The sequence below is a fragment of the Ranitomeya imitator genome, chromosome 2 (assembly GCF_032444005.1).
Source record: "Ranitomeya imitator isolate aRanImi1 chromosome 2, aRanImi1.pri, whole genome shotgun sequence".
Lineage (NCBI taxonomy): Eukaryota > Metazoa > Chordata > Amphibia > Anura > Dendrobatidae > Ranitomeya > Ranitomeya imitator.
In genome coordinates, this window is record NC_091283.1 from 371348373 (window position 1) to 371374916 (window position 26544).

At 44.7% G+C, this 26544-nt stretch overlaps 1 protein-coding gene across 3 annotated transcripts; it reads right to left on the reverse strand.

Moving 5' to 3' along the window:
* LOC138663949 (gastrula zinc finger protein XlCGF26.1-like) lies at nt 1-26234 on the reverse strand. 3 transcript variants are annotated; one of them, XM_069750327.1, is made up of 8 exons: nt 26160-26234; nt 25921-26021; nt 23299-23448; nt 22993-23169; nt 22785-22908; nt 22604-22701; nt 22315-22405; nt 1-2044 (listed from the first exon to the last, which is right to left on the reverse strand). In XM_069750327.1, the coding sequence occupies exons 3-8, from the start codon at nt 23374-23376 to the stop codon at nt 783-785; spliced, it is 1830 nt and encodes a 609-aa protein (XP_069606428.1). In that variant the 5' UTR covers nt 23377-23448; nt 25921-26021; nt 26160-26234; the 3' UTR covers nt 1-782. The 3 variants fall into 3 exon arrangements, with proteins under 3 accessions (XP_069606428.1, XP_069606427.1, XP_069606430.1); XM_069750326.1 differs by having other exon boundaries at nt 1-2047; XM_069750329.1 differs by having other exon boundaries at nt 1-2047; nt 22785-22863; nt 22946-23448.
* Nucleotides 26235-26544: the final 310 nt, after the last annotated feature.

A 26544-nucleotide genomic window follows, 5' to 3' on the forward strand; every position in this document is an offset into this window, starting at 1 on the left:
CATAATCCCTGACTCAAGTGAGTCATCTCAGTCTTGGAAATGTCTTAAGATCCTAACCTCCACCCCACGGATTGGCAATACATCTTAGCAGACATTGTCGATTCTCTTACTACCAAAGTTAAAAGTGCCACTCAACTACTACCACCAACACAGCTACTACTACTACTACTCCGGGGCTATTACTACTCCAGAGCTGCTGCTCTCACGTTCCTAATACCTGATGCCATTGTATGCAGCTTTTTTTACATTACCACTTTTATATTTCACTATAATCAACTTTCAGCACTCTTTTGAACCACAATTCCCACTTCCCCAAAAAAAGACCAAACAAGAAATGCTAGATACTTGGTGTACCCAAAGAATAACAGAGCAAAAGCCTTCAGGTTTAGAGTGGCAGATATGCAACTCAAATCTGACAAGTAAAATGGGAGTGCATAAACCAGTAGTTTGTGAAATGCATATTTTGTGAGGCAGTCACACAGTTAAATATCTGTACTCTTTAATCCTCTTGTATACATTTTCAACACAATCTCCTTTTTCCAAAAAGGAGCAACCAAGAAATGTTGGGGTCTACTCAAAATATGTAAGCAGCAACAGGTCACAATATTTGAGGGACGTGTATATACATCAAGTCAAATTACATCAAAGACTAAATGAACAGCTTTGCAAAAAATCTGTAGATTGTGACATGGACAGTATGGAAATGACTTCTCTCCTGGGTGAGTTTTTTGATGCTCAGTTCCAACAGATTTCTGGTTAAAACACTTCCAATATTCTTAACATCAGAAAGATTGCTTCTCTGTATGAGTTCTCTGATGTCTATCAAGATATGGCTTCTTTTTAAAACATTTCTCACATTGTGAACATGAAAATGGATACTCTTTTGAGTGAATTTTGTGGTGGTCAGTAAGCTGCGAGTTCCGAGAAAAACATTTGCCACATTGTAAACATGAAAATGGCTTTTCTCCTGTGTGAGTTTTCTGATGCACAGCAAGATGTGCTTTTTGCTTAAAACATTTACCACATTCTGTACATAAGAATGGCTTCTCTCCTGTGTGAATTCTATGATGTATAGCAAGAGTGAACTTCTTAGTAAAACATTTTCCACATTCTAAGCATGAAAATGGCTCCTCCCCTGTGTGAGTTTTTTGATGGTGGAGAAGATTTGATTTAATAGAAAAACATTTCCCACATTCTAAGCATGAAAATGGTTTCTCCCCAGTGTGACTCCTCTTGTGTCTAATAAGTTTCGATTGACAGGTAAAACATGCACGACATTCTGAACATGTGAACGATTTCTCCCCTGTGTGAGTTTTTTGATGGTCAAGGAGAATAGATTTCATAGAAAAACATTTCCCACATTCTAAGCATGAAAATGGCCTCTCCCCAGTGTGACTTCTCTCATGTCTAATAAGTTTCGACTGACAGGTAAAACGTGCACCACATTCTGAACAAGAGAGCGGCTTCTCCCCAGTGTGAATTTTTTCATGTGCAGCAAGATTTGATTTCTTTATAAAACATTTCCCACATTCAGAACATGAAAATGGCCTCTTCCCTGTGTGGATTTTGTTATGATCAAAAAGATATGATTTCCGTGCAAAACATTTTCCACATTCCGAACATGAAAATGGCTTCTCTCCTGTATGAATTGCTTGATGATCAAGAAGATTTGATTTCTGTCTAAAACGTTTTCCACATACTGAACATGAATATTTCTGTGCTTTTATGTGAATTTTCTCATGTATAAGATTTGATATATCTGCATAACATTTTCCAAGGTTTAAACAGGCAAATGGTTTCTCCCCTTTGTGAGAGCTTTCACATTTATCATCTCTTCCATTAGTTTTTTTAATAATAACAGTCTGTAAATAGTCAGAAGATAGGATCTGTTGAACAGGATTAGATGATAGATCTTTGATGTGAAGGGCTGATGGTTTATCTGGGATACTGGCAAGCTCTTCATATGCATTTTGTGTGATGCCATGATCATCTGCTTTAAAATCTGAAGACTGAACATGTCGCTTTGGGCTTCTGATACATGCACCTGCTGAGAACAAAATAGACTACCTTTATTTTTGTATATATTTTTTTAGAATATATCAATTTTTATATATAAGATTTCCATACAGACTACATGGCAAGTAGCTAAATTCAAATACAAAAGAAGGTACAAAAATATACGACAAACACAGCCTCATGATGAAACACTGTGCAACATACTAGAAAAATATACAGCACTCCTGGTTAAGAAAGGAGGTGCCCAAGTTGGGTTCCAATCCAAAGTCAAAGCACATGAGGAACTTGCCACTCAAAAGGTTGCAGTGGAGGAAACCATTTTTATTGGCAATCCTTACAGTTGTTAACATTTCGGTCATGAATTTGGATCTTCATCAGAACTGCTTACCTTTTGCTGTATGCTTGTAAACTGCAATGAGCAGTGCTATAATAATCGCGACATACATCACTATGGAGTGGCAAGTGACATATTTCGCAGTTTCTGTAGTGCTGCACATGCGGTCTACAAGCATGTGCACTCATCACCAGTTTGAAATGTAGGCAACTAAAAATCTGGGCATATAGGAGATCATAGCTGGTCCGAAAAACAGGAAAGTCCATTACCAATCCTGTGCATACCTGGTATATAAACCACCCCAATCGTTTCTTCCATCTCAGTTCCCCAGAGAGGGATAGCAGTTCTGGGACTCTCGCATTGTACCAGAGGAGAGAGAGCACGTACATGAATCCCAACAATCTTGAAAAGTCCTTCCATACCAGCAACAACTGCCCTAGGCCTGGAGCCTCTAAAGATGTCACTCAGCCTCTCACACCACGAAACAGAAGATGCAATGAATGCAAGTATAACTTGCTCTAGGGATATAAGAGAAGTATCTGCAACCTCATCGATTATGATGTCTACCACCTAGTGAGATGTGCTAATTTTGTAACCCAACTTCCAGTACTGCCGTGCCTCCAGCCACCCATGATGCCACATTATTACACACAAATAAGTCCACCATAGTGGTATACGATAGGTAGTGGAGTGCTACAACACATATAATATTTTGGGTAAAAGGGTCATTTAAATGAAACTTACTTTAGCTGCCATAATAGGAGCATCCTTAAATTTTAGACTCTGTGACAAAAAAAAAGTGGAATACATTTCGCTGCATCTATTTTGTCACAGATCTGAAAATGATGACCACCCAAGTAGATGATGGTTGATTCCCTCAATAATGGTAACTGTGCTACAGATCTGGAAGGAGCCATAATATCTATAGGTAACAAATTGGTTTTGGACCAATTAATTTGGAGTCCAGACAGGAACTGAAGTAATGTAGACGGTCCATAATGTCCAAATCAGGGTCTGCAAGGTAAAGGAGTGTAACTCCTCCATACAAACTGACTTTTTCGCTCTCCGAAGAATATTAAAACTAAGTACAGCAGGGTCCTGCTGTAGACATATTGCCAGTGGCTCTATTTACCAGGAGGAAATGGACCCCAAAAGTTGTTGTACAATTTGTCTTGAGTACGTCGATACCCCATATGTGGGGGTAAACCACTGTTTGGGTGCATGGCAGAGGTCGGAAGGGAAGGAGCGCTGTTTGACTTTTCAATGCAAAATTTACTGGAATTGAGATTGGATGCCATGTTGTGTTTGGAGAGCCCCTGGTTTGCCTAAACATTGAAACCCCCCACAAGTGACACCATTTTGGAAAGTAGACCCCCTAAGGAACTTACCTAGATGTGTGGTGAGCACTTTGACCCACCAAGTGCTTCACAGAAGTTTATAATGTAGAGCCGTAAAAATAAAACATCATATTTTTTCACAAAAATGATCTTTTCACTCCCAATTTTTTAACTTTCCCATGGGTAAAAATTGGACCCCAAAAGTTGTTGTGCAATTTGTCCTGAGTACGCTGATACCCCATATGTGGGGGTAAACCACTGTTTGGGTTATCTAGATGTGCTGTGAGAGCTTTGAACCCCAAGTGTTTCACTACAGTTAATTATTTTTTAGCCCCCAGTATTGTATTTTTCTAAGGGTAACAGGAGAAATTGGACCCCAAAAGTTGTTGTCCAATTTGTCCTGAGCACGCTAATACCCCATATGTTGGGGGTAAACCCCTGTTTGGGCGCATGGGAGAGCTCGGAAGGGAAGGAGCACTGTTTTACTTTTTCAACGCAGAATTGGCTGGAATTGAGATCAGACGCCATGTCGCGTTTGGAGAGCCCTTGATGTGCCTAAACAGTGGAAACCCCCAATTCTAACTGAAACCCTAACCCTAATCTCAGCTCTAACCATAACCCTAACCACATCCCTAACCCGAACATAACCCTAACCCCAACCACACCCCTAACCCCATTCGCACCCCTAACCCCAACACACCCCTAACCCTAATCCCAACCCTAACCACACCCCTAACCCTAATCCCAAACATAAGCCTAACCACACCCCTAATCCTGACACACCCCTAACCCTAATCCCAACCGTAAATGTATTCCAAACCCTAACCCTAGCCCCAACCCTAACCCTAACGGGAAAATGCAAATAAATGCAATTTTTTAATTTTATTATTTTTCCCTAACTAAGAGGGTGATGAAAGGGGGTTTGATTTACTATTTATAGTGGGGTTTTTAGCGGATTTTTATGATTGGCAGCTGTCACACACTAAAAGAAGCTTTTTATTGCAAAAAATAGTTGTTGCGTCTCCACATTTTGAGAGCTATAATTTTTCCATATTTGGTCCACAGAGTTATGTTTTTTGCGGGATGAGTTGACGTTTTTATTGGTATCATTTTCGGGCACGTGACATTTTTTGATCGCTTTTTATTCCGATTTTTCTAAGGCAGAATGACCAAAAACCAGCTATTCATGAATTTCTTTTGTTCTTTTTGGGGGGGGGGGCGTTTATACCGTTCCACCTTTGGTAAAATTGATAAAGCAGTTTTATTCTTTGGGTCAGTACGATTACAGCTATACGGCATTTATATTTTTTTATGTTTTGGCGCTTTTATACGATAAAAATTATTTTATAGAAAAAATAATTATTTTTGCATTGCTTTATTCTGAGGACTATAACTTTTTATTTTTTCGCTGATGATGCTGTATGGCGGCTCGTTTTTTGTGGGACAAGATGACGTTTTCAGCGGTACCATGGTTACCGTATATACTCGAGTATAAGCCGAGATTTTCAGCCCAAATTTTTGGGCTGAAAGTGCCCCTCTTGGCTTATACTCGAGTCATGATCGGCGGTGGGGTCGGCGGGTGAGGGGGAGAGAGGACTGTCGCATACTCACCTAGTCCCGGAGCTCCTGGCGCTCCCCCTGCCCGTCCCACGGTCTTCGGTGCCGCAGCTCTTCCCCTGTTCAGCGGTCACGTGGGACCGCTCATTAAAATTATGAATATGGACTCCACTCCCATAGGGGTGGAGCCGCATATTCATTCCTCTAATGAGCGGTAATGGTGACTGCTGACAGAGGAAGAGGCTGCGGCACCCGGAGACCAGCTGTCCGGGATAAGGAGCCAGGGACGCCGGGAGAGTATGTCATAGTTACCTGTCCACGTTCCACCCGCCGGGCGCCGCTCCGCCTTCCGTCTTCTCTTGCTCTGACTGTTCAGGTCAGATGGCGCGATGACGTACTAGTGTGCGCCGCCCTCTGCCTGAACAGTCAGTGCGGAGAGACGCCGAGACGGGATGCTGAGGAGCTGCAAGCAAGAGAGGTGAGTCATTTTTTTTTTTTTTTTGCAGCAGCATTCTATATTGCACAGATTTATATGGAGCATCTATGGGGCCATAATGAACGGTGCAGAGCATTCTCTATGGCACAGCTTTATGTGGAGCATCTATGAGGCCATACTGAACGGTGCAGAGCCTTTTATATGGCACAGCTTTATATGGAGCATCTATAGGGCAATAATCAATGGTGAAGAGCATTATATGTGGCACAGCTTTATATGGAGCATCTATGGGGCCATAATGAACTGTATGGAGCATCTATTTTTATTTTTGAAATTCACCGGTAGCTGCTGCTGCATTTTCCACCCTAGACTTTTTGCTCCGTGGTATGATAATAAAGCGTTGCTTTTTGCCTCGTTTTTTTTTACCGTGTTCACTCAAGGGGTTAACTAGTGGGACAGTTTTATAGGTCGGGTCGTTACGGACGTGGCGATACTAAATATGTGTACTTTTATTGTTTTTTTTATTATTCAGATAAAGAAATGTATTTATGGGAACTATATATTGCTTTTTCTTTATTTAGGAATTTTTTTTTTTTACCTATGTAAATATATATATTTTTTTTACATTACAATATTGCCCCAGGGGGGGACATCATACTATAGGGCAGGTACTTGCAAGCCACCTCGCTGCAGGACCTGGAAGTAGCCCCGCGGCCATAATGGATCCAGGGCCTGCAGGGAGGAGACGCTCGGTACAAGGCGAGCACATCGCTATTAACCCTGTGTGTCCCCAAATTTTTACTATTGATGCTGCCTATGCGGCATCAATAGTAAAAAAAATGTAATGTAATGTCAATCCCTTCACTGGCTCCCCATTGCCCAGAGACTCCACTACAAAACCCTAACCATGACGTACAAAGCCATCCACAACCTGTCTCCTCCATACATCTGTGACCTCGTCTCCCGGTACTTACCTACCTGCAACCTCCGATCCTCACAAGATCTCCTACTCTACTCCCCTCTTATCTCCTCTTCCCACAATCGTATACAAGATTTCTCTCGCGTATCACCCCTACTCTGGAACCCTCTTCCACAACACATCAGGCACTGCGTAGGCAGTGTTATATACTGTGTGGCTGCTATATACTGCGTGGGCAGTGTTATATAGTACGTGGCTGTGTTATAGACTGCGTGGCCACTGTTATATATTGCGTGGCCTGTATTAATGCATCGGGTATTCTACAATATGTATGTATATAGCAGCCACATAGTATATAGAACAGGCCATGTAGTATTTGCTATATACTACATGGCTCCTATATACTACGTTGCCTATGCTATATACTATGTGGCTGCTATATACATACATACATATTCTAGAATACCCAATGCGTTAGAATCGGGCCACAATCTAGTGTATATATATATATATATACATATGTATATATATATATGTATTTTCAATGGAGTCCACAGAAAGCTAATTGAAAACTTGTCCAGCCACATGTCAATTGTTCCAAATGATCAGTCTAAGCAAAGTGAATGTAAATGACCCAGTAATTTACATTTAGAGTACACTTTACATTTATCTTCAAAGATGAGAACCAAGGGAATGAGATGGTATCATGTAAATGTTAATTAGACAGGAACCTATCCCACATCTTGCCTCCTCACTTCACATGACCTTATGCTATTCTTTTGGACTGTTGGTATGATGGGGTTTTGTCCTGAGGTTTGGGTTCTTGTATCTTCTAGTTCCCCCTCTCCCTGCCCCTCTCCGCAGCTCTAATGATAATAATAATCTTTCCATTTTTTGTCATGGGCTTGTTTTGGGTTGTATGGTACTGTGATACCAACACTACCATGCGTATTGCATAAAGGGGCTATAAGTGTTTGTATTATTCATGGTTGTGCAGTAACATTATTCTGACATCTTTGTTGTGGGTGATACATGTTTTGTGGGTTGTCATTTCTCCTACACTAGGGTATGACACATGAATAGGTACTCTTTGCATGTTTGCAATTTTTAAGTGTTTTTAACTGTATTGTGTGTTTTTGTTCTTCACTTGTATATATCTTTTGAGGTTTGTCAATAAAATGCTACTTTTGATATTGTCGTATGTGGAAGTGTTCCTATATAAGTGGGCATGATCTTTGTCTTGCCTTTTTTCATGTTTAATTCCAGGCCCACGGTGAGCCTTCCCTTTTGGTATTTATTTGCGGTGCCCTCCATTTCTTATTCATCTATTGGAATGTGGTATTATGCATCTTTCAGGTCCAGGATGGCCATATAGCAACCAGGAAAGAACAGTTGTATCGCTGACCTTATTGACTCCATGTTGAACTTGGGAATCTTCAAGAACTTGTTCAGGCCTTTCAGGTTGATAATTGTTCTGTATGAGCCACCCAGCTTCTTTATCAGAAACAGGGGAGAATAGAAGCCTTTCGCTTCTTCTCCTAATGGAACATCCTGCAGAACTTTCTTCTTTAAGAGCCTTTGTATCTCTGATTCCAGGGCTACTTGCTCCAAGATGGATGCCCATCTGGTGGATGTCTCAGGAACTACAGCTTTAACCCTGATCTTACCAGGCTGAGAATCCCAAGTGTTGGCCTCATAGTGCCTGCTGATGACTCCCAGGTAGCTTTGAAAAAGGTGTCAACCTTTCTATCGAGGGAGATCTTTCAGCAATCCAGCATCCTCAAAGAGAAAGAATTATCTCCTTGAGGTCTTGGATATAGGGACATCCAATTTTGGTACTTTATTCCAGGACAAGGTAGCCTCTTCCTCAAAGGGGTACTTTGTTTTAAAGGAGGATGGCAGAGGGCCCTTCTTGTCTGGCCTTTCCCATTCATAATTAATGAGATCCAGCAGCTTCTCATTCATAGGGAAGGATCTACACTTTTTCCTGTCCAAGGTCTCAAACATTACATCCCGGACAGATTTTTTAGCATTCTGATCAACTAGACTCATTGTGGACCTCATGGCCTTAACTAGGGAGAAGTAATAGCCCACTCCCAAGTGGTCTTCCAATGAGGATGACTCCGAAGAATCCTGCAGAACCCCCTCATCCGAGTATATAGCTGATGATGTGGGAGACATCTTAGCCCTATCTCTTTGTGGTGTATCCTCTGAGAGACTGGGACCTTAATGAATTTTCTACCTCCATCCTGATGAGGGTTCTTAGGGTGGAGAAAACAGTAATTAGACCTACCGGTAATTGTATTTCCAGGAATCCATCCTGACAGCACCATGGAGGTCATCCTTCTTATCCTCACAGGGACAGGAAACAACAAGAGGTTAAAAGGACCTCCCATCTCCACCCCTCAGTGTTTTTTCAAAGTACCACATCAGGATGGATGAAACATAAACGTATTAATTATTCTTTATACAAACGTTACGTCACATTAGTATTGAATTTCTCAGAAGGGAGGGAACTAGCAGTGCTATCAGGATGGATTCCTGGAAATACAATTACCGGTAGGTCTAATTACTGTTTTCCAGTTCATCGATCCTGACAGCACCATGGAGAATACCAAAGTATGATGATCTAGGGTGGGACCACTGCATTAAGAACCTTCCTGCCAAAGGCCTGTTGCCCTGAGACTACGTCTAGCTTATAATGCCTAGAGAAAGTATTCAGACTCGACCATGTTGCGACCCTACATATCTGATCCACTGAATCACCCCTTTCTCTGCCCATGAAGTAGCTATGGCCCTAGTTGAATGGGCCCTAAGAGTCTCCGGGGGAGATCTTCCTTCAGCCTCGTTGGCTAGACCAATTGTGGATCTGATCCACCTAGCAACTGTGGATTTGGCCGCTTTTTTACCCCTATTTGAACCCACATATTGCACGAGAACGACTTCCTGGTTCATGTTTTGGGTTGATACCACCTTGGGGAAGAACGCAGGGTCGGGCCTCAATACCAGTCGGTCCTCAAATACTCATAAATAAGGTTCTTGGCCTGTAATTTCACTATTCTTTTGGCCGGTGTGATTGCTACCAGGAAAGCAGTTTTAAATGAGAGCCCACTAATGTCCATATCATTTGCTGGTTCATATGGATGTTTACAGAGCGCGTTTAGCACCATGTTTAGATCCCAAGGTGGGACAAACGTCTTCACAGAGGGCATCAGTCTCTGTATAGCTCTAGAGAACCTAGCTATCCAGGGGTGGGTAGATAGGGGAGAGTTGAAAAATACACCAAGAGTCAAAATCTGGATCCTTACAGTACTTGGTCTAAGACCCTTATTGAAACCTGTCTGCAGGAAATCAAGAATGTTGGAGTTGTCCGGGCAAGATGTATCTACCGATGATTCCCCACAATAAATGTAGAAGCACTTCCAGATCTTATTATATACTGTATTCAAAGGCACTGCAGGAAAGAAAAGCGCAATAGGGTCTTATCCGATGGAGATTTCAAGATATAAATGAGATTGCACTCCCCTGATGTTTCCAATAAATATAGCATGAAAAAAACTCCTCAAGAGTTTAAAAGCTGCCGCAGATCCATTGGTCAAACTAGTGACCGATTCAGGATATTCAAATTAAGGTGACTGATTCAGGATATTCAAATGAAGGTTTTTGTGGATATCATCCGCACTGCTGTAGAAATGAATGTCCAGGCGTATTGGAGATAAAGATGACGGTTTATTCTCAACGCGTTTCAAAGTCACTAGGACGTCTTCCTCACTGTGTAGTGTAGCATCTCCTGAGGAAGAAGTCCTAGTGACTTTGAAACGCTTTGAGAATAAACCATCATCTTGATCTCCAATACGACTGGACATTCATTTCTACAGGAGCGCGGATGATATCCACAAAAACCTTAATTCAAATATATACTGTATAGCAGAGGTCACAGGTTTTCTGCTTGCTTGAAGGGTAGATATCACTTCGTCAGACAATCCTCTTGACTTCAGAACCTGCCTCTCAGGATCCATGCTGATAGTTGAAGACTGTCCGGATTGTGGTGGAGAATTGAGCCCTGGTAGAAGAGGCCTCTTCTCTTTGGAAGGGGGATGGGGTCTTCTTCCACCAACTTTCTCAGCAGAGGGAACCAACTCCTCTTTGGCCAGAAGGGCACCACCAAGATGATCTTTGCCGTTTCTTCCTGCACTTTCCTCAGCACTCTCGGAACCAGAGGGAGGGGGGGAAACACTTAGGACAGCCCCTCTCCTCATGGTTGGGATAGTGCGTTGACTCCTGCTGAACCATCTAGAGGGTTTAAGGAGAAAAATTCTGACCTTCGCATTTTCTCTGGATGCGAACAGATCCACTCATGGCACCCTCCAGCATTGACACAGCATACTGTACACTCCCTCGTTCAGTTCCCACTCCGTGGGGGATAACTTCTGCCTACTCAAGACGTCTGCCACCTTGTTCCTGGATCCTTCCAGGTGTACTGTAAAGATGGATAGGACCGTGCTTTCTGCCCATTTTAAGATCTTCCTGGCCAGGTGTTGCAGGGTAGGATGTTTTGGTCCCCCTTGATGACGTAAGAACACCACTGCTGTCATGTTGTCGGACATGATTTTTATATATTTGCCTCTGACCATCGACTGGACCTGAAGTAGTACCTTCCATACTGCATACAGTTCCCTGAAGTTCAAAGATCTGGATCCCATCTCTGGACTCCATTCTCCCTGGAAATATCTTCCTTCCGTATGGTCGCCCCAGCCTAACTGACTTGCGTCAGTGGTGATCACGATGCACGAGGAGAGAATCCAGGGAACTCCCGGAGTGGTCCACCAGCGTAGAGATTCCTTCACCAGGAGAGATAGGGGCATTACAGTGTCCAGCGACATTTGACGTTTGCCCCAGGCAGATAGAACCGCGCTCTGGAGCTCTCGTGAGTGGAACTGACTCCATCGTACGCAGGAGATACAAGAGGTCATCAGTCCCAGGATTCTCATCGCTTCTCTGATGGAGCAGTGCCTTTCTGTAAATTGGTGGATTCTTTCTCTGCTCTGCTTCTCTTCTGGTAAAAAAAGATGTTCTTATTTGGGAGTCTAGCAGAACCCCAAGGAATCGCTTTCAAGGTTCTGGAACAAGATCTGACCTTGCCCAATATATGACCCACCCCAGCCTCTGAAGCGTGGAAATCGAGGTCTGGCAGTGCTCCCTGAGCTGTTCTTCAGAGCTGGCTATGATCAGGAAGTCATCTAGGTAGGGGACTATAATGATGTCCCGTTTCCTTAGACAGGCGACTAACTCTGCCACAAGCTTGGTGAATACTCTGGGTGCCGAAGCCAAGACAAAGGGAAGACAATGGAACTGGTAGTGACGGACTCTCCCCTGTACCCTCAGAGCAAGCCTTAGGAATCTCTGGAATGAGGCATGGACAGGAACATGATAAAAAACACGTACTATGTCTAGGATACACATCTCCGTATTCCTGTCTATAAGAGAAATCGTACGTGTGATGGATTGCATCTTGAATTTCCTGTATTTTATCCATTGGTTTAGGGGCTTTACATTTATTATTGTCCTAATCTCTCTGCTGAGGCTTTCTTTATCGAGAAGAGGCTGGAGTATTGGCCCTTGCATTTTTCCTGCTCGGGGACCGGGACCACCGCTCCGATTTTTAGTTGATCCTGGATGTCTGTCCACACGGGGAAGTGGCTGGCTGAAGGCGGGAGTTTGTTATTATGAACCTTTCTGGGTTTTTTTTTCTGGCCCATTTTGCCATTTCCCTTATAGCATGACGTCTGGCTAGGTTGGAGCCTACAAAAGGGCTGCTATTTCTTTGGTTTCTCCTCATGAATCCTTTCGTTTTGTCTGATGCCTTTTCTAGAATATCATACAGAATAGGCCCAAACACTTTATTGCCCAAGAAGGGAATGGAACAGAGCTTGTTTTTGGACTGTGTGTTCCCTGGACCAAGTCTTTAGCCAGAAAGCCCTCGGGATGGCATTGGTTAAAGACCCATTCCTGGCTGCGAATCATGCAGATTCTGCTGAGGCGTCAGCCATGAATCCGGACGCCAGTTTCAGGAGGGAAAGGGATTTTAGGATAGTGTCCCTGGGGGTCTTAGACCTCTAGTGTTCCTCCAAGTCGTCGACCCATAAATGTATAGATCGAGCCACCAAGGTTGCTGCGATGTTAGCCCAGATTATGGCTGCCAAGGTTTCCAAGGTTCTCTTTAGGAGGCAGACCGCCTTCTGGTCCATGGGTTCTTTCAGGCTGGAGGAGTCTTCAAATGGAATTGAGGCTCTCTTTGCCACCTTGGCTGCCGGAACGTTGATCTTGGGGATGTCTTCCCAGGATTTGATGTCTTCCGGCTCAAAGGGTAGGCGAAGTTTGTAGTCTCTAGGAATAACCAGTCTTTTCTCTGCATCTTCCCATTGCTACATGATCATTGACCAGATGTGGCTGTTGACCGGGAATACTGTGTTTCTTTGGGATCTTTACCCCCCAAACATCTCATCCTGTACAGAGAGGGGTTTTAGGGTTTCCTCCAACTGCATGGTATTTCGTACTGCACGGAGGAGTTCATCTGTGTACTCGGAGGAAAAATGATATCTATTCCCTCCCTCTGGTGGGTCAGAAAATACTTCCCCTTATTCCTGGTCAGATTCATCTGACATCATCTCTTCTTCAGAGGACACTTCTATTTCCCTTGGTCTTTTACAGGAACCACCCTGGGATTCGGGCTGTGAGGTATGTCTGTATACCATTCCAGAAATTGAGGCCTGGACCTCCTCTCTGATTATGGACCTCTCTGATAATCTTTGAAGTGCAGGGTTCACAAAGGTGCTTCTGCCAGGTATCTGGTGGTTTGATGTTACACATAGCACATCTTCTACCCTTCATTGACTTCTTGCTATCCTTCTTAGGAGTTGCCGAGACAGGTGTTTCCCCATTGAATACACAGAGTAGATGCCATGTGTTTCTATGTGTGGGACAAGGGCTTAGTGTGGGTGTCTTTTTACAAGCTTACTTACATGCCCATGGCTCTGTTCCAAGCCAATGTCAGTCTTAGCAGAATCCTCCATCCCCAAGCTTGGTGAATATCCTAAGCATACAGTAGGGCAGCCTACACACGTTTCAGTGCCCTTTTTATACGATACCAATCTCGGATTTCTTCTGCTGATGTCCTTGCTGGATCCTCCTTCCTGCATTCCATCATGGACCGCACGCTACTCGCAACCCGGAAGTGATCTACCTGGCTTGCAGAGATTACGTCGCCGGAAGTGCACCTGCAGTGCTTCAGTGTGCCGGAGGCAGACACAGGAGCTGAGAGCCTCCAGGCAGGAGAAAGCGTCTCACAACTCAGGAGCAGCACTCACCGAGGTAGGCTGAGGGACCCCCCATTGGAGGGTGTCGGCCACAGATTACTTGACAGCAGGAAGGGAAAGGCTGGGCCCCCCGATCCACACTGATCTGCCTGGTACAGCGAGGAATAGGAGCTTCCTCTCATTGTTCCTATCCTCACTGAAACAGGAAAAAACACTGAGGGGTGGAGATGGGAGGGTACTTTTAACCACCCGTTTCCTGTCCCAGTGAAGATAAGAAGGACAACCCCCCATGTTTCTGTCAGGATTGGTGAACTGAAAATCTGGGGCCTCATTTGCCACTGTGTCATTGATACATGCTTGGCACAGCTTTTTGGGCCATGTACTAGCTAGACCCTGACCGCACAGAGCATAGGCTCTGTGCTTCGATTTCCCTGTGCATTATTAAAATGACATTCTTGTAGCTCATTCACCACTCAAAGGAAATTGAAGGGTACTGGAACAGGAAGCAGAATGTCATCCAAAAAGTCTCCTTTAGAAAACACAGAGTCCACCATTCTAATAGAGCTGTTCCGACTTGTCCTGGAATCTTTGGACCTGCGTGACCCACTGGAGCACCCAATGCTCCTATCCTGGTGTGCTTGCATTTGACGCCGGGGTTGTTGCGGCTGCTCTGGCTCCAAATGCTGCTGCTGTGGCTGCAGCACCTGCTGTTGCTGCCGCTGTGGAGAGGGCTGCTGTGTATCCGTGGTTACACTGGTGCCCCTGCCTGGCCGGCGATCCACCCTTAAGTACTGTACTGTAGGGGATCTGCTGGCCAGAGCGCACCTGCAGCTTCCGGTACCTGCCCCCAAAAGTGCTCCGGGTGAAAAGTCCCGGCCATGTCATCAGCGCGCAACTTCTGGTTTCTGTCCGCGCTCTGTGACAGTGCCGGGATGAGAATCTGTCTGCTAACTGTGTGGTAATGGCGCTGCAGACCCCCACACGACCGGATGAGACCCCATCAGGCCCCTCGCGATGCTTCCAGTAATCACGGCGCTGGCCGCAGCAGAGACGGTGCCCTGCCCCAACCGACCGGCCCAGGTCTGGGAACTTGCTTTCCTGCTTCTTTCCTGAAGACTCCCTCGTCAAGAACTGGAAACCACTGATGTGGAAGGTTTAATGTCCTTGAAGCGCAGATCCCCTCTCTCGTTGGTGCTTTCATGGGTGACTGGAAAAAACTGTCTCCGAATCTACTATATAATTGTCTAAGGATCACTTCCGTCTGTCTGTCTATCATGGATATTCATTGGTTGCGGCCTCTGTCTGTCATAGAAATCCAAGTCGCTGATTGGTCGTGGCAAAACAGCCACGACCAATCAGAGGTGGGCACAGTCCGGCGGCAACATGGCCGCTTGTTACTCCCTGCAGTCTGTGCCCGCTCCATACTCCCCTCCAGTCAGCGCTCACACAGGGTTAATGGCAGCGCTAATGGACCGTGTTATGCCGCGTGTTGTGAATTCTGTGGCTGAATTCACTCCTGTGGTCACAAGTGGTACTGCAGCTTCTGAGCTTCCTCCCTCAGGTGTTCTGGTGAGCTCGTTAACTGCTTCATTACTTAACTCCGCCTGATGCTGCTATCCTTGCTCCTTGTCAATGTTTCAGTGTTGGATCTGAGCTTCTCCTGATTGTTCCTGTGACCTGCTGCTCTGTATAGCTAAGTGCTTTTTGCTTTTTTGTTGCTTTTTTTCTGTCCAGCTTGTCTTTTGTTTTGCTGGAAGCTCTGAGACGCAAAGGGTGTACCGCCGTGCCGTTAGTTCGGCACGGTGGGTTTTTTTTGCCCCCTTTGCGTGGTTTTGCTTTAGGGTTTTTTGTAGACTGCAAAGTTCGCTTTACTGTCCTCGCTCTGTCCTAGAATATCGGGCCCCACTTTGCTGAATCTATTTCATCCCTACGTTTTGTCTTTTCATCTTACTCACAGTCATTATATGTGGGGGGCTGCCTTTTCCTTTGGGGAATTTCTCTGGGGCAAGTCAGGCCTATTTTTCTATCTTCAGGCTAGCTAGTTTCTTAGGCTGTGCCGAGTTGCCTAGGTAGTTGTTAGGCGCAATCCACAGCCGCTTTTAGTTGTGTTTAGGATAGGATCAGGTGTGCAGTCTACAGAGTTTCCACATCTCAGAGCTCGTTCTTGTATTTTTGGGTATTTGTCAGATCACTGTGTGCGCTCTGATCGCTAAGCACACTGTGTTTCTGGATTGCCTTCATAACACCTGTCATTAGCAAACATAACAGTACAAGGAGCCCAACTAATGATTCTCAATAGAGGGAAAGAAAAAGTTCTGACATCATTTTTTTTTTTTTTCTGCTCTGTGTTCACTTTTTTTTTTTCCCCTAGACATTTGGGTGATTCTGGACACAGGTGTGGACTTGGATATTCAGGGTCTGTGCTCTTCAATGGATAATCTCGTTATAAATGTACAAAAAATTCAAGATACTATTGATCAGAAATCTATGTTAGAACCAAGAATTCCTATTCCTGATTTGTTTTTTGGAGATAGAACTAAGTTTCTAAGTTTCAAAAATAATTGTAAGCTATTTCTGGCCTTGAAACCTCATTCTTCTGGTAATCCTATTCAACAGGTTTTGATTATTATTTCTTTTTTGCGCGGCGACCCTCAGGACTGGGCATTTTCTCTTGCGCCAGGAGACCCTGCATTGAGTAGTGTCAATGCGTTTTTCCTGGCGCTCGGATTGCTGTACGATGAGCCTAATTCAGTGGATCAGGCTGAGAAAAATTTGCTGGCTTTGTGCCAGGGTCAGGATGATATAGAAGTATATTGTCAGAAATTTAGGAAATGGTCAGTACTCACTCAGTGGAATGAATCTGCGCTGGCAGCTTTGTTCAGAAATGGTCTCTCTGAGGCTCTTAAGGATGTCATGGTGGGATTTCCTATGCCTGCTGGTTTGAATGAGTCTTTGTCTTTGGCCATTCAGATCGGTCGACGCTTGCGCGAGCGTAAATCTGTGCACCATTTGGCGGTACTGCCTGAGGTTAAACCTGAGCCTATGCAGTGCGATAGGACTATGACTAGAGTTGAACGGCAGGAATACAGACGTCTGAATGGTCTGTGTTTCTACTGTGGTGATTCCACTCATGCTATTTCTGATTGTCCTAAGCGCACTAAGCGGTCCGCTAGGTCTGCCGTCATTGGTACTGTACAGTCCAAATTCCTTCTGTCCATTACCTTGATATGCTCTTTGTCGTCGTTTTCTGTCATGGCGTTTGTGGATTCGGGCGCTGCCCTGAATCTGATGGATTTGGATTATGCTAAACGTTGTGGGTTTTTCTTGGAGCCTTTGCGGTGTCCTATTCCATTGAGAGGAATTGATGCTACACCTTTGGCCAAGAATAAACCTCAATACTGGGCCCAGCTGACCATGTGCATGGCTCCTGCACATCAGGAAGTTATTCGCTTTCTGGTGTTGCATAATCTGCATGATGTGGTCGTGTTGGGATTGCCATGGCTACAAACCCATAATCCAGTATTGGATTGGAATTCCATGTCGGTATCCAGCTGGGGTTGTCAGGGGGTACATGGTGATGTTCCATTTTTGTCGATTTCGTCATCCACCCCTTCTGAGGTCCCAGAGTTCTTGTCTGATTATCAGGATGTATTTGAAGAGCCCAAGTCCGATGCTCTACCTCCGCATAGGGATTGTGATTGTGCTATCAATTTGATTCCTGGTAGTAAATTCCCTAAAGGTCGATTATTTAATTTATCCGTGCCCGAACACGCCGCTATGCGCAGTTATGTGAAGGAATCCCTGGAGAAGGGACATATTCGCCCATCGTCATCACCACTGGGAGCAGGGTTCTTCTTTGTAGCCAAGAAGGATGGTTCGCTGAGACCGTGTATTGATTACCGCCTTCTTAATAAGATCACTGTTAAATTTCAGTATCCCTTGCCATTGTTATCTGACTTGTTTGCTCGGATTAAGGGGGCTAGTTGGTTCACTAAGATAGATCTTCGTGGTGCGTATAATCTGGTGAGAATCAGGCAAGGAGATGAATGGAAAACTGCATTCAATACGCCCGAGGGTCATTTTGAGTATCTAGTGATGCCGTTCGGACTTGCCAATGCTCCATCTGTGTTTCAGTCTTTTATGCATGACATCTTCCGTGAGTATCTGGATAAATTCCTGATTGTTTACTTGGATGACATTTTGATCTTCTCAGATGATTGGGACTCTCATGTGAAGCAGGTCAGAATGGTTTTTCAGGTCCTGCGTGCTAACTCTTTGTTTGTGAAGGGATCAAAGTGTCTCTTCGGTGTGCAGAAAGTTTCATTTTTGGGGTTCATCTTTACCCCTTCTACTATCGAGATGGATCCAGTTAAGGTCCAAGCCATCCAGGATTGGATTCAGCCGACATCTCTGAAAAGTCTGCAAAAGTTCCTGGGCTTTGCTAATTTTTATCGTCGCTTCATCTGTAATTTTTCTAGCATTCCCAAACCATTGACCGATTTGACCAAGAAGGGTGCTGATTTGGTTAATTGGTCTTCTGCTGCTGTGGAAGCTTTTCAGGAGTTGAAGCGTCGTTTTTGTTCTGCCCCTGTGTTGTGTCAGCCAGATGTTTCTCTTCCGTTCCAGGTCGAGGTTGATGCTTCTGAGATTGGAGCAGGGGCGGTTTTGTCACAGAGAGGTTCTGATTGCTCAGTGATGAAACCATGTGCTTTCTTTTCCAGGAAGTTTTCGCCCGCTGAGCGTAATTATGATGTGGGCAATCGAGAGTTGCTGGCCATGAAGTGGGCATTCGAGGAGTGGCGTCATTGGCTTGAAGGAGCTAAGCATCGCGTGGTGGTATTGACTGATCATAAGAACTTGACTTATCTCGAGTCTGCCAAGCGCTTGAATCCTAGACAGGCCCGTTGGTCGTTATTTTTTGCCCGCTTCGACTTTGTGATTTCGTACCTTCCGGGCTCTAAAAATGTGAAGGCGGATGCTCTGTCTAGGAGTTTTGTGCCCGACTCTCCGGGTTTATCTGAGCCAGCGGGTATCCTCAAGGAAGGAGTCATTGTGTCTGCCATCTCCCCTGATTTGCGGCGGGTGCTGCAAAAATTTCAGGCGAATAAACCTGATCGTTGTCCAGCAGAGAAACTGTTCGTCCCTGATAGGTGGACTAATAAACTTATCTCTGAACTTCATTGTTCGGTGTTGGCTGGTCATCCTGGAATCTTTGGTACCAGAGAGTTAGTGGCTAGATCCTTCTGGTGGCCATCTCTGTCACGGGATGTACGTACTTTTGTGCAGTCCTGTGGGATTTGTGCTAGGGCTAAGCCCTGCTGTTCTCGTGCCAGTGGGTTGCTTTTGCCCTTGCCGGTCCCAAAGAGGCCTTGGACACATATTTCGATGGATTTCATTTCTGACCTTCCCGTTTCTCAAAAGATGTCAGTTATTTGGGTGGTCTGTGATCGCTTTTCTAAAATGGTCCATCTGGTGCCCTTGGCTAAATTGCCTTCCTCCTCTGATTTGGTACCTTTGTTCTTTCAGCATGTGGTTCGGTTGCATGGCATTCCTGAGAATATTGTTTCTGACAGAGGTTCCCAGTTTGTTTCAAGGTTTTGGCGAGCCTTTTGTGGTAGGATGGGCATTGACCTATCCTTTTCCTCGGCTTTCCATCCTCAGACTAATGGCCAGACCGAACGAACCAATCAGACCTTGGAAACATATCTGAGATGTTTTGTTTCTGCAGACCAGGATGATTGGGTGTCCTTTTTGCCGTTGGCTGAGTTCGCCCTTAATAATCGGGCCAGCTCGGCTACCTTGGTTTCTCCATTTTTTTGCAATTCTGGGTTCCATCCTCGTTTCTCTTCAGGACAGGTTGAGTCTTCGGACTGTCCTGGGGTGGATTCTGTGGTGGATAGGTTGCAGCAGATCTGGACTCAGGTAGTGGACAATTTGATCTTGTCCCAGGAGAAAGCTCAACTTTTCGCTAATCGCAGACGCCGTGTGGGTCCCCGACTTCGTGTTGGGGATCTGGTTTGATTATCTTCTCGTCATATTCCTATGAAGGTTTCCTCTCCTAAATTTAAACCTCGTTTTATTGGTCCGTATAGGATTTCTGAGGTTCTCAATCCTGTGTCTTTTCGTTTGACCCTCCCAGACTCCTTTTCCATACATAATGTATTCCATAGGTCGTTGTTGCGGAGATACGTGGCACCTATGGTTCCATCTGTTGAGCCTCCTGCCCCGGTTTTGGTGGAGGGGGAATTGGAGTATATTGTGGAGAAGATTTTGGATTCTCGTGTTTCTAGACGGAAACTCCAGTATCTGGTTAAATGGAAGGGTTATGCTCAGGAAGAAAATTCCTGGGTTTTTGCCTCTGATGTTCATGCTTCCGATCTTGTTCGTGCCTTTCATGCGGCTCATCCTGGTCGGCCTGGGGGCTCTGGTGAGGGTTCGGTGACCCCTCCTCAAGGGGGGGGTACTGTTGTGAATTCTGTGGCTGAATTCACTCCTGTGGTCACAAGTGGTACTGCAGCTTCTGAGCTTCCTCCCTCAGGTGTTCTGGTGAGCTCGTTAACTGCTTCATTACTTAACTCCGCCTGATGCTGCTATCCTTGCTCCTTGTCAATGTTTCAGTGTTGGATCTGAGCTTCTCCTGATTGTTCCTGTGACCTGCTGCTCTGTATAGCTAAGTGCTTTTTGCTTTTTTGTTGCTTTTTTTCTGTCCAGCTTGTCTTTTGTTTTGCTGGAAGCTCTGAGACGCAAAGGGTGTACCGCCGTGCCGTTAGTTTGGCACGGTGGGTTTTTTTTGCCCCCTTTGCGTGGTTTTGCTTTAGGGTTTTTTGTAGACTGCAAAGTTCGCTTTACTGTCCTCGCTCTGTCCTAGAATATCGGGCCCCACTTTGCTGAATCTATTTCATCCCTACGTTTTGTCTTTTCATCTTACTCACAGTCATTATATGTGGGGGGCTGCCTTTTCCTTTGGGGAATTTCTCTGGGGCAAGTCAGGCCTATTTTTCTATCTTCAGGCTAGCTAGTTTCTTAGGCTGTGCCGAGTTGCCTAGGTAGTTGTTAGGCGCAATCCACAGCCGCTTTTAGTTGTGTTTAGGATAGGATCAGGTGTGCAGTCTACAGAGTTTCCACATCTCAGAGCTCGTTCTTGTATTTTTGGGCATTTGTCAGATCACTGTGTGCGCTCTGATCGCTAAGCACACTGTGTTTCTGGATTGCCTTCATAACACCTGTCATTAGCAAACATAACAGCCGCGGTGTAACTCACTCCATTAACGCTGCTATTAACCCTGCGTGACCAACTTTTTACTATTCATGCTGCCTATGCAGCATCAATAGTAAAAAGATCTAATGTTAAAAATAATAAAAAAAATAAACAATCTTTATATACTCACCGTCCGTCGGCCCCCTCAGATCCAGAACACGCCTTTCTTGCTCCTCGCGACTCTCCGGTGACCGCTCCATGCATTGCGATCTCGCGAGATGATGACATAGCGAGACCGCTACGTCATCATCTCGTGAGACTGCAATGCACTCTTCAGACCGTAGCGCGTGAGGAGCGCCGGTAACCGCTTCGATCCGGGGGCCAACGGAAGGTGAGTATATAACTATTTTTTATTTTAATTCTTTTTTTTAACAGGGATATGATGCCCACATTGCTATATACTACGTGGGCTGTGCAATATACTACATGGGCTGTGCAATATATTACATGGGCTGTGCAATATACTACGTGGGCTGGGCAATATACTACGTGGGCTGGGCAATATACTACGGGGGCTGGGCAATATACTACGTGGGCTGGGCAATATACTACGTGGGCTGTGCAATATACTACATGGGCTGTGCAATATACTACGTGGCTGTGCAATATACTACGTGAGCTGGGCAATATACTACGTGGGCTGTGCTATACACTACGCGGGCTGTGCTATACACTACGTGGGCTCTGTTATACACTACGTGGGCTGTGTTATACACTACGTGGGCTGTGTTATACACTACATGGGCTGTGTTATACACTACGTGGCCTGTGTTATATACTGCGTGTGTGGGCTGTTATATACTACGTGGCTGTGCTATATGCAATGTGGGCTGTTATACACTCCGTGGGCTGTGCTATATACTAAGTGGCTGTGCTATATACTCCATGGGCTGTTATATACTACGTGGCTGTGCAATATATTACGTGGCTGTGCAATATACTACGTGGGCTGTTATATACTACGTGGCTGTGCTATATACTACGTGTGTATTCAATGTATTCTAAAATCATCATAAATAAACTACATACATATTCTAGAATACCCGATGCGTTAGAATCGGGCTACCATCTAGTAGATATATATTCAGCTAGTAAATGTGAAGATTCTGTGGTTTCTCTGCATCTGGAGGTTACTACTCACCTGTTCTGTTACCTGTAGGAATCTCCTCTTTACTCTGCTCATCATCCCACAGATATGTCTCTGTAGTATTAATATAAGTCAGATCTTCACCCTAAAACAAATATTGTAAAACTTACATACAGATGGAGAAGTCACATCTATGATCATCTCTAATCCTTCCATCTCCACCGTTCTCATTACACAAGTATAAAACATGTAATACTGGTGGATAAAACAAGACTGAGCACAAGACCTTCACAGCCGTCTACACATCATAGGGGAGATCTCATGACACCTTCTCTCCATCTACCTGATGATCCTGAGGAACACTGAGATTTTCTTGTTTACAGTCCTGTGTAAGAGGAGGGCTGGGACATCTTTCTGGTGTTGTCCTCTTACTGTATAGAACTGGAGGAAACACATAGAGGGATTGAATTCATTCTTTACATACAGATAATTATAGGCAGTGTGTATTTAGTCCTGTCTATTACCTGGTGATGTGAGGGGCTGGAGAACCTCCATCATGACGTCCTCGTACAGTTCTTTATGTCCTTCTAAATACTCCCACTCCTCCAGGGAGAAATAAATGGTGACATCCTGACACCTTATAGGAACCTGACACATACAATGATACCGTCATCCCCCCGATTACCTTCATAAAGTTACTATATAAAGTCCCAGCATTCCCAGCAGTGTCACCTCTCCAGTCAGCAGCTCAATAATTTTGTAGGCGAGATCTAGAATCTTCTGGTTACTGAAGTCCTCATGTATCAGGGTGTGAGGTGGAGATCCCGTGATTGGGCCCAGAAGTCTTCCCCATCCCTCAAACACAGGGGCCTGACAGCGCTCACTAGAGGTCTTCACTACTATGTAATCCTAGTTATTAAGAGACACATTAATAAATCTCACTACAGACATTTCCAGAGTCCTCACCTCTCCAGTTCTGTCCATCTGTTATTCCCATAGATAAGAATGATGTAATGGGACGTCATCAGAATCTCTCACCTCTCCAGTAAGCCGGAAGAGGATCTCTAGGGTGAGGTGTAATATCCTCTCCACCATCTTGTCCCTGTCACTATCCATCCTTGATGGGTCAATCAGGAAAATTCTCTTATATAGAAGATCTCCACTAAGAGGATCCAATATTGTAGGAACCTAAATGGCAAGAAGATGAACCCATCATAAAGAATCCTATGTAATAATACAATTACTGGAGATAATAAGAAGAAACATATGAGGAGATATAAAGCAGCTTCTCAATATTTTAGGATTGCGCATGTTACACCTTCACATGAACGTGATCAGTATAGGAAATATATCCTATAGGGGGTCATGTGCACTATTGATATTTATAGATTGTGTATTATTGGGATTTCTAGTGGAGAGATGATGGGGGATCCAGTATTTGTGTGATCCACTTCCAGTACACTCAAGGTATGAGAAAAATCAAGTACACACTGTTTGAGTTCTATGGTTCCACTAATTGAGGAATAATAAAAACATCTTCCTTATAACATCTTAAAATTAATTAACTAAAAAAAACAACAACAAGATATGAATAAGTAAGTGGCCCTTATAAACAAACAACCAGAAAAACAAAAAACCCTCAAAACAGTAAGTTTATTAACAAATATATTAAAAACAGAGCACTAAAATAAAGCCAAAATAAGTCAATAAATCAGGGTAATGAAAAAAACAATGTTGGTACACTGGAAGGAAAATGGGGGCTACACTAGCCCTATAGTTTCCCTTTCTAACCACGGAGGTTTGCACTCTAGAAGAGCGATATGGCGTCCCCGCTCATTGTATAATGTTCCCGAGTGACCATAATATAGAACTGCTCTGGCCAAACGTCTTCAAACCAACACCCCAATAAAAGAAAACGACAACTTCATATGAACAACAATGAATAAAACTACACCAGGTCATTATTTTAATAACAAAAAGTAAAAGCAATCTGTGATAAATTAAGTATACACCATGACTCAATAGCGTGTAGAATCACCTTTCGCAGCAGTAACTTGGAGTAATGGTTTTCTTTACCAGTCTCCCAATACATTCTGAAGTAATTTTGGCTCACTTTTCTTTACAAATACTGCTTAAAGGGAACCTGTCACAAGGTTTTAGCCTTAAGAGGTAAGCTCTCATACTCATAAACAGCATTCTAATATGTTTTATATATACCGCCAATCTGGCCTCCATGAAAAGAAAAACACCTTTTGTTATACTCAACTACGGAGCGGAAGGGTCCATTGGGCGTTGCTGGTCTTGATCTGGCGCTTCCCTTCTTCTTGCGATTGCGGTCCTCCTGCACTGCTTCATGTGGATGATGCATGCTATGTTATCTGCGCAGTGTCTGGCATTGCGCTAATGTGCAGGCGTACTTCTGTCTGCCCTGTCAAGGGCAGAGCAAAGTACTGCTATGCGCATGCACAGGAAAAGGCCAAAGAGCGCCAGTGCATGCGCACTGCAGAACTTTGCTCTGGCTTCGCTAGAGCAAAGTACGCCTGTCCTGTAGCGAAATGGTGGACACTGTGTTGATGATGTATTATGCATCATCCACATGAAGCGATGTCGGAGGACGGCTTTTGCAAATAGAGAGGAGGTGTTGTACCAAGACCAGAGATGCCCATTTGGGCCAGACAGCCATGTAGGTGAGCATAATAAAAGCTAATTTTCTTGTCTTGCAGGCCAGATTGGGGGCATACAGATACTGTCCTTATCTCACATGAGAAAAGCCCGGTGACAGGTTCCCTTTAAGGTGTTGCCCGGTTAAACGAAGTTATCACTTATACACTTGTTGCACTGTGGACCGCTGGCAGAACACTTTTATCCCTGTTTGAATGGAGCGCAGTACACGTACTCCACCTGTGAGGCACTTATTCCATATGGGGCTGCCAAGTGCTGCGCTTGTCTTTTTTCCGGCAGCCCCATAGAGAGTGCATGGAGCAGCTTTCGATCATCCAAACAGATGCTCCATTTTGTAATGGGAATAAAAATTCCCCAGTGTGCTGCTCAGTGCGGGTTCTAACTATGGGAAACCCATCAATGAGCAAGATCCCATCTATAATGATCCTATCCTCGGACATTCCCTTACCCATCTAGCAGGTCATCATTTAGATGTGCCAATTTCAGCCCGGTACCATTCTTAAGCAGAGCTGCAGGAAGCACAAGCAGATACATGGTGAAAAATCTGTAGTAAATATTCTGCACGTGAATAGACGCTCGCAGTTGCTGGTTGGGGGATGACAGTTGTAGGGGGACAGTGGTCGTAGGGGAGGGGGCCTAAATCAATTATGGCTTCACATATAGAAAAGTTCTCTTTTTTCATCATCAATAACGGCAGAAGTGATTGACGGCCCTTTGCGCCATCCCAAAAAACTGTCAGTTTGAGGGTGGTGGGCTTTCATTCTTGAAGAGTTGACATCGATGGTGTGGGAATGGCGGCTTCTAGTCACCGAAAACTGACTGCTCCCCTCCTCCACCATCCATATCCTCTCTTACTAAATGAGATTCCACCACCCTCACATCAACATCTATACGCAGGCTATACAGGAGTATGAACAGAATTATACACGTCCATACTCATACACAATAAATATACACACCTTACACACATACACTTACTTTATAGCGCAGTCACTAAGTGCAGGGATAAAGCCTCCACTCAGGACAGAAGAACCCGCCAGTCACCGTCTCTGCCCCACAGCAAGGAAGACGGAAACTTCCTGTGAGAGGAGGAAATAATGAGGAACTGGGGCCATAGTGGAGCTGCCAGCACTCGTATAAGGGGGGCACTATCTCTGGGAATGGAGGGGTTACTGCCCCCTGCCCCCGCCCAGTAATGGGGAATCTCCAGCACCTACCTCCACTAACTCCACCTGCAGAGCCGCACACCACATATATGGCTGTTCTGTGCGCACAGGACCTGTGATGAGGTCACAGGAGGGGAGGAGTCAGGGGTCACATGATCAGGGGTCTCAGTGTATGCAGGACTCTGCTGTGCTGGTTGTCATGGTGCTGGATGAGGGGAAGTTTATGTGTGGGGTCCGGGAGGGGTTTACAGTGTTGATGTAGCGGAGCCGTGTGTGTACGAGGTGTACGGAGCAGAGCCGCGTGTGTGCAAGGTGTACGGAGCGGAGCCGCGTGTGTACGAGGTGTACGGAGCGAGAGCCGGCTCCAGGTTTTCGTGGGCCCCTGTAACACATACCACAATTAATGAGGCACAGATGCAGTAAAGAAATATAGATA